General features: G+C 42.5%; 1 protein-coding gene across 1 annotated transcript in view; it reads right to left on the reverse strand.

Annotated features, from left to right (window-relative positions):
- Positions 1–4,106: 4,106 nt before the first annotated feature.
- LOC108162781 (protein Star) overlaps positions 4,107–12,235 on the reverse strand; it is a 34,900-nt gene continuing 26,771 nt past the window's right edge. Inside the window, exons 3-5 of the mRNA XM_017297679.2 lie at positions 6,079–6,587; positions 5,852–6,016; positions 4,107–5,786 (exon numbers count right to left, since the gene is read on the reverse strand). Of these exons, the coding sequence (XP_017153168.1) occupies positions 5,559–5,786; positions 5,852–6,016; positions 6,079–6,587 (902 nt within the window). The 3' untranslated portion in view covers positions 4,107–5,558. The remainder of the gene's footprint in view (positions 5,787–5,851; positions 6,017–6,078; positions 6,588–12,235) is intronic.

Here is a 12,235-nt window from a genome sequence, read left to right on the forward strand (position 1 = left end):
CGCACACATGGAACACACACCAAAAGTTGACCGTTTCGGTTAAAATAGGAATAGAAAGAGAGGGAAAGTCGGAGAGGGGGTCTCCAGCTGCATGCTGCTGTGCCCGTCACATCTTAAAGGAGCTCAAGAACGACGCCCACAACAAAAGCAACGAAAACAACGAACATCGCATCGCACGGTGGCTGGTGTCCCCAGCATATGGTGTTTTTCTGTAGCATGCTTCTGGGCTGTCACTTTAAATAGCATCCTGTCTGTGGCACTGCTTTTGTCCGCACACACACACACACACAAGCCAACACGGATATACATATATGTAAGAGTCTTTTTAATGAAGTTCAGTGTCAAATTTTCGTTTTTTCACCAAATAATAAAGAAAACCACACACACAGCGCACACTTTTCGCTGGAGGGAATGGAATTTGTCACGGAATCAAAAAGCTTTCTTTCGAATGTCGCCATATTTGTTCGGTTTGCTTTTTGGCATTTCCATTAAATATTATTAACGGTTTTTGGTATATAACACCATTTTGTGTTGGGGCGGTAGGGGGTCTTTACATTTTAATTTTTTTGATTTTCTTGCACACACTGCTCCGCCGCTCTGCTCCACTGCCACTGTTGGATTCGATTCTGTTTCGTTGCTGCTGCTGCTGCTGCCACTGCTGTTATATCTTTGCTCCCACTGTCTTGCTTGTCGCTCGCGTTTGACCGTCAGCCGAAGGACTGCCTGTCCTACTGAAAAAGCCGTTCGTTTGGAGGCAGCTTTGGCTGTTGGGGTCTCGGTCGCCTGTGTCGCTGTCTCTGTCGGTGTCGGTGTCTCGGTCGCGGTCTTCGGAGTTTCAGTTACAAGCACACACACACACACACACACACACACACACACACACGCTCGCCCATATGTGAGAGTCAATTCATACAACAAAAAGCATTCAAATTCCTACGCATTTCGCTTAGGGCCTCCCATCCCTCCCTCTCTCCCTCGCTTTCGTAACTGTAAGTGTGTGTGTGTGAGTGCTGTAGGTTAGGGCAAGCACACCACACGCATTACTTATTAAGGCAAAAGCTTTGAAAGCTTTGCCCATGTGGGCGCGTGTGTGTGAAGTTTAAATGTCATTTGTCATACAGTCGTGTCCGAAAAAGTGAGGACACTTTCTTAAGCCCACACAAATCATCGGAAATATAAAACCTTTCTCTTGGATATATCCCATCAAGCCTCCAGCTCAATCAATTTTAATGCTCCCAACTGGCTGTGGCTACCAATGTACTCTGAAAACTGTACCGCAGTCAGCTCCAAAAGCTTCTCCAGAGCAACAACAATGTATCCCTTTGACGTAGGTTGGCTTGACAGCTGTTTGGTTATTGGCCCAAAACTTGATTGCTATTGATTTTGCTCGAAGTCCCGAATCCCTGCCTGGACGACGCAACAGTTTGAAAGTCGCAGCTTTCACTTTCGTGCCCAGAACCGAACGGAATCCATGCTCCGCCTCACAGTCCAGTGTTTTAGTGCCACACACTGCGCCTGTCCCTTGCATTTGTGTTAGTGTGTCAGCGAGGCGCCTGCGCTGGTCTTCCTTTTGTGTGTGGGCTGGGGATTTCGGACAGAAAAGCTCCTCCACCAGCACCAGCAACAGCAGCAGCAGCAGCAACAACAGCCTGTTGCCGACGTAGGCGGCAAACGGAGGCGTATAACCTCTATCCCCACACGCCCAACCCCCCAGGTACCCTTTTTTCTGGTGGCGCCAATGCAGCGTCAGTCCGTCCCCTAAAACCCGTTGCACAACAACACCACCCCCAGGCCTAGACAATGACCGTGCCACATGCCGAGGCGTAGCAGTTGGGTGGGCATTACTCTCGGCTCCGCCACTCCTCATGGCATATTAATTTGATCACTCGACATAAAAAGCGACCTGCATGCTAATGCCGTTTTAATGAGTTCCGTTCTGCTTCCGCCCGGATGGTGAGGGATTACGCCCCGGACTACGAGGCTAAGCGCTCAGTCACTATAAAAGTTGAGCTTTGCACTTTGACTTCTCCGGTGGGGTTGGTAGCGTTGCAACAGGTTGTCCATTGGCATTGGCATAGGGCCTGCCTGCCTGCCTGGCCTTTGAGACTGCAGCCATTGTGGAAGCCATTTTCTAAGGCAACTATTCACAAGGAATGTTGGCGTGGAAAATATGCAGGAAATCAAGTTATTCAGTTGATTGAATAACTTAGAAACCACAAATAAAACGCTATCAAAGAATAGAACACTGTGGACTGCAAGCAAGTCCCAAATCAGAATCAGTTTCGTAAGTCGAAAAGATTTTGTTTTGGTCTGGAAACAGCTGACAGAATCGAAATCGACGCAAAATCAAATCAGTTAAAATCGCTAGGTATACGAGGGCTGCCTTTTAATTCCTTTTTTTGTATTACCAGGTCAATATCGCCTCTTCTATTTATAAGATTGGTAAATGGATTGGCCAAATGATGCCTCGAGTTTTTCGAATAAGTTTGAAATTTTGTCTTATGATTGTTTACGTGGATTCAACTTGGTTCGCTGTGTTGGATTGGCCATTGGCTATTGGCTATGTCATATGCCATACCATGAGATAGATGAGCATCTTTGGGCATTAAATGGACCAAGATACATTCAACACAGATACAGCATAACTTTACATTTGGCCACACAACAATCGTTTAAGATAAGTAAAATTGCTTTAAAGATTGGTTTCAGCGGATGCATGTTGGAGAATATTTTGAAAACCAATCAAATCATTAGGCTCCAGACTTATAGGGCAGCGCTACGTATAAGACTTTTTGTTATAATTACGAAGTTATGAGTGAAATGTACTTAATCACCTGCCGCGTTCCTAAATGGAGGTTCTGCAGCGCTACTTTACACCTCTTTATCCTATTACAAGAATATTGTAATACTGTTTCTAAGTTAAGTTTAAAGATCTTTCAAAAGTTTGAATACATGTTTATTCTCAGAGGTCCCTTCTCATGATTCTGTGATTTTTGAAACTCTTTAGGTCCTATTTTAAATGTACCCCCACAACTCCACATCAAACAATCTTGATTTTGTATTTTTTACATTTAATGTAAATCTTTATTTCATTCATTGAATTTGTGTAAATTTTGTTTTGGTATTCTTTAGTTGGTTTTTCATAGTAGTTTGCCGGCTTTTTCAATCAATTTTTTAGCAAATATCTAACTACATATAGAATAAGGTTTGCTGGCAAAGATGCACTCAAAATTTCCATTCGCATTCAGTTTCGATCGGTTTTGATCAGTTTTGATCGATTTTGATCCGTTTTGATCGGTTTATCCTTTAGGCTAGTAGTTTAGAATATGTACTCGTATCTCTGTGTATTCCAACAGTTTTTTCAAGTCAATTTCATAAGATAAACAATTGTTTTGGGGTATATTCCATAGATATATCATAGTATTTCGGTATGGGTATGGATTAAAATGTGAACTGAAAGTGATTGAAGGGGATTGATTGATTGATTGATTGATGTGTCAAAACAAAAAGTCGATGAATTTTTCATAATTTTTGTGTACTCTTTATTTTGTATTTTAACTATAAATTGTTTTTGTTCTCTTACGTTTATCGCTCGCTTTAAATACAATTTCTAGATGATCTCGAGCTTAGCAATGAGTTAGCCTTTTTCTTGTGTATGTAGATGTGTATGTGTGTGTTTGTGTGGGTATAGGGGGTGACGCATTGTGGTATGGGGGGTGGACAAGACCAAATCAAAAGGAGTTATCATAATAGCCTACTTAAAATTTGGTTTAAACGCTAATTTACACAAGATACAACTAAATTTTTAGAATTAGTCTTAAAAACAAAACAGACATTAGCACTGTACTTAAATTTTAAGGGTGTGGTGTGTGATGTGTATGTGTGTTTGTGTTTTGTATTTGTCTATTGTTAATTCGTATCTCGCATAGCGATCGACGGATGTGACGGATTTGAGTTTGGTTTTGGTTAAAGACTTCTCGGGCTGGATCGTCCATCCTCTGGATCCTCTCCTCCCTCCCATTCGGGTAAGGGTAGGGGTAAGGCAAGTTTAACAAGACGGCAACTAGTTAGTGTTTTGTTCTGGGGACTGCTGCTGCGAGTATGTGTTTATGTATTTATGTGGTGCTCTCCTATATGTACAACAATTTCAATTGAGTTTCTATGAGTATGCTTAGATTTTGGTTTCTTTTATTCAAGTCTAAGTCGAAGGCACTGATTCTCTACGTCAATCTTTCTGTGTGTGGTGCGTGTCTGTGTCTCTGTTTATGGGAGTTTCTCTTTCTTTCTTGGAGGTGTGTGTTTGTGTGGGGTTTAAGGCGAGGTGTAACGAGTTCACACCGTAGCATATGTATTTGACTCTCTCTCTGTATATATTTCAGTGTGCATTCATATATAAAAAATAATAATACATCATAATTACTAAAATGTAATTGAAATACGAATTGGTTTTTACATTTAATCATCGTTGCATCGTTGCTACATTTACATTTATTTATTTAGTTATTGATTTATTTTCTAGTACATATAAAATGTGCATGAGTGTATGTGTGTGTGTGTGTGAATGCTGCCTATAGTTTCGATTCTCTTTAATTTAATATTTGTATGTGTTTGTGGGTTCTCTTATGTTTTAACTATGCGTATGAGATGAGTTTGAAAGCAGATTTTTGCAAATGAGTTTTTTCTATATATTTATTCGCTTGCGCTTATGTTTGTGTGGTGTGTGGTGTGTGTGTTTGTTGGTGTGTACAATGGTTGTGTTGGTGTCTGTGTGTGTGTATATGGATGTGCTTCGTTTTGGTTCAATAATTTAATATAATTTAAATGTTGTGTTGTGTAGTCTGCGCTTTTCTCATTCATCATTCATCGATCGTCGTCGTTTCGGGCGCTTAGTAGTAGTTCACTTAGGGATTACTAGATAAAGCATTCGATATAACATATAGACTTGCATATAGGTATAGGTAAGGGTATAGATAGATGGATAGTGTTATAGGGAGGACTACGACTAATAGCAGAGCCAGGGCCCCTTGCAATTTATAATTTATACATCGAAAGTGGTCTGGGGCTGGGGCTGGGCATGCTGCTGGCTGCCACACACGACGGCTTAGGCTTAACATTCATTTAGCATAGCTTATAGCAAATCATAATACGTTATATATGCATATATATATATATATATATAGAATATAGTATATATTTATTTATAGTAGTAAACAAATTTCGACAAAATAATAAATGAAATAATAACATCAAGAAATCGGAAAGAATAAAGAGAGATTTGAGTTTTACAAAAACTAAGAATCCTACATGTCATAATCGGTATACAGTATATATATGTATGTTTTTTAGCGTGTACATAATCATATTCAACATATATCTGTATATATATATATATAGTATATAGTATATATAGTGTAGCGTAAGGTATTGTAATAATTATCATTAGAAAATAAAGTTTAGCCGGGACTTCTCTTCTACACGGATTTCTCTAACAATTCGGGCCCTAAGTCGTTGTTCGTGGGTTGATGGATCGATGTCGATGATCGTTTCTTGAGGAGCGTCTAGGGCGTCTTAAGCAGGAGGATGTCTTTCTTGCGCGTACGCGTGGCACCGACATTCAGACGCTGATAGAAGTAGTTGCGTCCCATTCGACGCTGCAGCTTGTAGGATTTGCTCGCCAGGAACCTGGTTATGTCCAGCACATAGTCGTGCACATCCTCGTGATCTTCCAGCAGATGGATCGATATCACTTGGATTTTCACCTTGTCAAAGGGCAGCGTCTGCAAGATCTGTACAACCCAAAAAAGAAAGAGATGTTTAGAGAAAGTGTTACAATTATTTCGGGTTCACTTACCTCCAGCTCATGCCCCTGCACGCCCAGACTGAGCAAATCGTATTCGGTGCGCTCACATGCCAGCATGATTGTGTAGAGCGGAAAGCATTTGACACGCGAATTGAACCACGAGGTCTCCTCGTCGTGCAGACTGTTGATGCGCACATCCTCGTTGTGTATGGTAATCTGAACGCAAACGAAATAGTTGGCTTAAAATCTTCATTATCTTTCGAGTTTCGTGGGCTTACCTCTTTGGGATAGGTGTTGGGAGAGACACAGGCCTGCACCACCTGCATGCGCGCCCGTTGCGCATTCTGCTTGCGCAACGTGAAGTACCAGCGAGGCTCCGGCTCCACCAGCACTCCCATCCAATTGAGATGCTCGCTCAGCCAGGGCGCTGTGATCAGATGGGCCAGCGGACCGCTCAGCGACTGAATCACCGCTCCGTCCATCTTTCCGCCCAACAGATCGGCCACATAGTGGGCCAACTGATCGGCTGTGCTGCCGCTGCTGTTGCCATAGGAACTGAGGGATCCTCCAGCTGCTGCTGCTGCTGCTGCTGCTGCTGGTGGTACTCCAACGCCCAGTCCCGTGTTGGGCTGTGCCGCCGCCGCAGCTGCCTTGACCGATGGCTTGCCCATATATTTGCCCATTTCGAAATGGCGCAGGAATGCAATGAGTTTGGGATCGTCTTGCGCAACGCCATTCAGCTCGTAGTCGCGCGACATGCTCAGGCGGAACTGCTGATGGCGGATCTCTGTGTGGCGGAGGAGAAAAGATAGAAACGAGATATTGAAAGATTAGTTATGGGGCAGGCTTCAAGTCGGAGGAGCTGATATTGTTTCTTCGTTGGTCGGTAATTGGATTTAATTAAAATCTGTTGCACCACTGGAGGAGCAGTAGGAGTGGGAGGAGGAGGTGGAGTAGGAGTAGGAGGCATGGCGTGCTAGGCACCAACTTGGCCACGCTTCGCTGCCAATTGGAGCGCATTGACCACCACATTTGCATTTCGGCAAATTGAGGGCACTTCAATCGGAGGAACATGCTCTTGCAACTACAAAGAGATGTAAAGCCAAGGGCTTGGGGGAAGTACGTGGCAGAAATATGGCCAAGTGTCATGATATTTTGAGATAGGAGAGAGTGAAGTGTTCTCATAGAAGGAGTGCGTGGCCGGAACAGCGTGGAATGGACCAAATATATGAAAGTGAACACAGGGAAATAAAGGATGCTGATTGAGAGAAATAGTAATATCCATGAAGCGATTGCTGATTCCGAATGTGGGATTAGGAACAAAATATAATGGAACGACTAAGAAAGAGGTTAGAAACGAAAACAGCTGTTGAGGAGAAGAAATTCAAGGAATTCGGTTGCACGCTTCGACGCGTCCATCGATAGAAGGTCGAATAATGTGAGGTTATGAACAGAGTGGAATGCAATAATGAAACATTCAAGGTTAGGCACGAATCGAAATGGAGTTCAGGTGAAAGTCAAGCAGAAATGTTCACTTTAATAGTAGAACGTCTTAAAGTATAAGCAATCAGATCTAAAGCCCAGCGCCTAGCCAAATTTTTAGCTTAAATGCCAAGACACTTCTTGAAAGGTGAAAGTGTAAAACGTGGGGCGTGACAGGTGGGAGGCCCCCTCTCGAAGGTCGAGAGGAAACATCCGACTTGGCAGCCACGACCTCACCTTGAAAAAAAGCCAGCCTACCACCCCCCACCCGCCGGCATGGCCGCTGCTGCTGTGCCGCCCCATAAAATATAATGGGCCCACGGCCTTTGATATTTAGCACATGACCGGGCCTGCCTCGTTTCTATCCTACCACTTGACTACTCATGACAGGGCCTGGGGGACTGGGCGACTGGGGGCCTGTGGCCCAACCTGTCCGTCCATAAACCATAGCAACAAAAAGTCAACGATTTGCCATAGTTTTGTTTCAGTTGCCTCACACTCCACGTGCAGAAAAAAAAAAAAAACTAAGTTTCATTTGCTTTTCACACTTTCCTTGTGCCAATTTCCACTTTTTGTTTCGTTTTGCCTGCCCTCCGGCCGTAGAAACAGCGCAATCGTAAAAGCCGGCCAAAAGAAATTAAAATATATACGAAATGTACTTGCAGCAATTTGTGGCAGTCACCTGACGAGTGTGTTTTGGTCAGCCCAGGCGGCCAAAAAAGAAGGGAGGAGTTAAGTGGGCGCAATGCCCGAATTATACAACAGGTTAGGAATGAAGGGGAATGGAGCAAAAAAAAGGGAATGAAATGGAAAACATATGTATGAAGAATGGTTTGAAAGTGTTTCTTTGGGAATAGTTTAAATTAAAATGAACCGATTGAGGGGAGAACTGGTTAGAATTTATTGCAGGTACAGCTCCCAAAAAAGCACCGTCCATCTGATATTTGGAACTTGTGGAAATGAAACAAGAAATCTTTAAACGGCTTTCTCCGGCAGGATATCTATGTCTATGGACAAGGACCGAACTCTGTAGTTTCTACTTCTAAGATTTTCATCCGGCTTGAGATTAACAAAAATTCTTTTCCAAAACGGGTCACATTTTCAATCTAAAAAGTATATTGCAATAAATTTCAAGAAAAAGTTGTACGCGTGGGCTGCACATCCACTCAAATCGATCTTCCATTTCGGCTACTTCTAATAACCCCATAATTCTCGTATATTTTCCCTCAGTCCTCAGTCTCGAGTCTCGTCAAAAGCGAATTCCCATCATTATGCAGAGCGCCTCACCCAAAAACCGTAGCCGTTTTACATACATATATTTTTTATATTTTTTTTTTGTATTTTTCGCTGTCTATTCAACGCCCAAATGTGCCATGCAAATTTTTGCGACTAAAACTTTTTTTATGTTTCGGTCACAAAATGGCCATAAAGTTTATTATAATAGATATACAGATACACAGATACAGCTACAGATGGTACACATATAAGCGAGCGGTAGGAACGAACGGGCCACAATTTAGCTGAACGGAGTAGACATTTCAGTAATTTCCAAGTGAAAACTTTGACTAATTAACGCCCCAGTCACAGTCCCAGCCCCCGAACCGTCGAACCTTCGTAATGGACTAGTAGGGAAAGTGTGCCCAAAACCGTAAGAAAACGAGGAAAATTTATACCACTATTAGTCGCGCGTTGTGTGGAAATCTGATAGCGGGTCTCCGTCTGCGTCTGCGTCCGCGTTTCAGGTTCCGACGTATTATGGTGCCATTAGAAGTCAAGAGAATTATTGAATCATTTGTCTGCCACAACCAGCATGGAATTCGAGAGCCAGCCCCGAAAATGGTATGCCATGAAAACGGGAATGGGAACGGGAATGGAACAAAACATTATATAATGCTCCCCCCCCCCCCCCCCCCCGATCCGACGGCAGCTGTTCTGTGCAATAAAAACCGCTTAAAACGGTTAAATGCGAGGGCACATGTAAATCCGATAAAAGAAATTGAAGAAACTCGGGGTACCAAAAATCTGCCCTCGGGGCGGCAGGGCAGCGCAATTTTGGTGTCAAAAGCTGACATTTCTAATTTGCACAAGGGGTCGCCGGTCCTCGTCAGTCGTCAGGGCCATCAGGGTGGCAGGCAAGACAAATGACAGGGCCCCGAAAATTATATTCAATGGCGGCTCGACAAACGACTGGGCCACAGAGCACACACAACGTTTAATTGCGGTTAAGCGGCGGTGGCGGCATAAAAACTTTAAGTTGAACCGAGACCTCGTCGTCGTCGTCGTCCTGAGGCGCTGACTTATTCAGATTATTCCAGGGGTAGCGCAGTCGTCGTCGTCGCCGTTGGCCTGCCCTGCCCTCCCTGCCACCGCACTGGTGCATACAACACGCCCTGCCCTATTCAATAATTCAACAAAAGGAAAGGCAAATAAAGAAACAGGAACGCAGAACTCTGGCCAAAGTAAAACCCACACAACTTTTATACATTTTCAATTACGAATAAAAGTTGTTAAACAACAAATAATTATACACTGGCAGAAAAATAGTACACCTGGGGGAAAATGGGGTTTAAGTTTTGGGAGTGACTTGAAAATGAGTAAGGTGAAGGTTAATTCGGTACGAATTTAGTCCTTTAAATATTGGGAAAAGTTTCAATACCACAATTCCCTTAGGAACAAAGGAAACGAATGTGTCCGTTCGATTATGTGAAATTTGTGTAGCGAAGCATTCGAGCACTACTCTTAGTTGAACCTTGGTATTGATCGCTCTTTACCACATGAGATAGATGTTTGAATGTTTTAATTGTAAAATTATTTTTAAAACTTTATTCTTGAGGCACATGTGTCTCATTTGCTTTAAAAACTGCGTATTTGAAGTTCACAATTTTTATAAGGCAATGTTTTATTTACAAAGTGATTAAAATTTATCAAATTTGGGTCCCAATATAAACTTTTTAATTATTTTTCTTTTGTTGGAATAAAAATATATAATTTTTATAATATTTTTTTGTATTTAAACATTTTTTTTTCATAATTGTTTTTGTATTTTGTTAATTTTTAATTAATTTATTATTTTGAAAATATTGGAAAATTCATTTTTTTATTTTATTTTTTTTTTAAATTTTTTTCTTATTTTGTCTTTCTTTTTTTTAGTGCATTTTTCGAGTGTAAATATGTGCATAAAAGTATCCGAAACTTGGATGTTGTTAAATGTTTTACCAGTTTGTTTTGTTGTTTGAGGGCTCTACGACAACGTCGTAGTCGAATGTTGTGTAATATCCCAGAGCCCGTACCCAAAAACGTACCAGGAATGAGAATTAAAATAGTTACGGATGGGGTCCTGGAGTTGCGTGCCTGCTTTCGGGGGGCGGGGGATGTCCTCCTTCTACACTAAATTGTATTGTATAATAAGAATTGTGCCTATTGCCTGGTTGTGTTATTGATTTGTGCAACGCTTTGGTTCTTTTGGCTCTGGGTCTATCTGGTAATTGCCCGTTTGGCGCTATTCTAAATGGGCCATTTCCATTCTGTGTCGTTCTCAGATGTACGACTGTGCGATTATATATTGGTAAATGGTGATGTGTTCTGTGTTCCAACAAACAGAACAGAACAAAACCAGCGACAACGCTGATTTATTAGCACAAGTGTGTTCCCGCCTCCCCCTCTTTCTCTCTCACTGTGTGTGTGTGTGTGTGTGGGCCTAATCTATGTGGGTCGGATCTTAATCACCGCCTGGCACAAGGCCCGGCCATTAAAGAGTGGCGAAATACAAAAGGGCAATGCAGGGTAAACTTTTGCATCACGTGATCAAGTGTGAAACTGCACTTTTGAATGCATGGCAGGGCAGGGGCGGGGGGCGGGTCGAGGAACAACTTTATCAAGAACGCAAGAAAAGTGCCTTCCTGTTTTTGGAAAAAAAAAAAGGTTAAAGGAGTGACGGTGACGTGTTGTATCTATTGTTGGAAAATCAGAGAGTATAAAACGTTTTAGGCTTTGAAAGAAGGGAACATTTGTAGCAAGGTAATAATTAGTGAGGCATTCAACTAGTATTTAAAATAGCATACAGCGCGCATTGGTATTTACCGCACCATCGATACACTCGGTGGGAAATACCAATAGTGAGATATCGGATAAGAAACATCGAGAAGAGAGTGAGGGCACTTTGAAAATGGCGATTGTGAGAGACGGACGCGCAGCTAATAAAAAAGAGTTACATTAAATCACCGGGTTTGTGTTTTTATACCTATACATTTCACTCACGCACCGATATTGGTCACTACAATTCCCGGGTTAGACGGCCTACACATTCAATGTGTTTTTTCAAAGATTTGGAACAACAGTGGAACAGTGATTAAATAAAACCTTTTGAACTCTCTGCGAGACTGTATCTTACCGATAAATTCGGTACTTTCTTGATACTTTCACTTGAAAAACGGTTTATTTGCTAAAGCGATTCATGAGAAACAAATTTCCAGAAACAAACGAAACGAATAGGAAATTTGGAACAGTGGAAGAGCGATAAAAGTTCCTTCCCACAAAAACAGTGTTGAATAACCAGTAAACCCTCGATTGAGCCTCTTTCAATGCGTTAAACGTTTCTTTCCCATTTATCAGGGCCCTGATTGAAATATCTCTAAACGAAATCGCCCTCGAGGGCAGTTTTCCCATCAGTTTTCCTGGCCGTTAACTTTATCGATGGGGAACACACACGATGACGACGACGACGCAAAAGAAATTGCGCAATTGCAAGGGAGGGTTGCAAAACCCGAGACCCAAATGCGGGTGGCACAGACCTATACCCAACCCGCAAGAAGGCTGTGGCTGTGGCTGTGGCTGTGCTCTGGTGGCTCGTACACTCTCTTGGCGCATGCTGTGATAATGCCATTTGAGCTTTGCTTTTCAAATTGAGCACTCGCTGCGCTTTGGCGGCGGGGGCCTCCTCCGATCTCCATTCTC

The sequence above is a fragment of the Drosophila miranda genome, chromosome 4 (genome assembly GCF_003369915.1).
Source record: "Drosophila miranda strain MSH22 chromosome 4, D.miranda_PacBio2.1, whole genome shotgun sequence".
Classification (NCBI taxonomy): Eukaryota; Metazoa; Arthropoda; class Insecta; order Diptera; family Drosophilidae; genus Drosophila; species Drosophila miranda.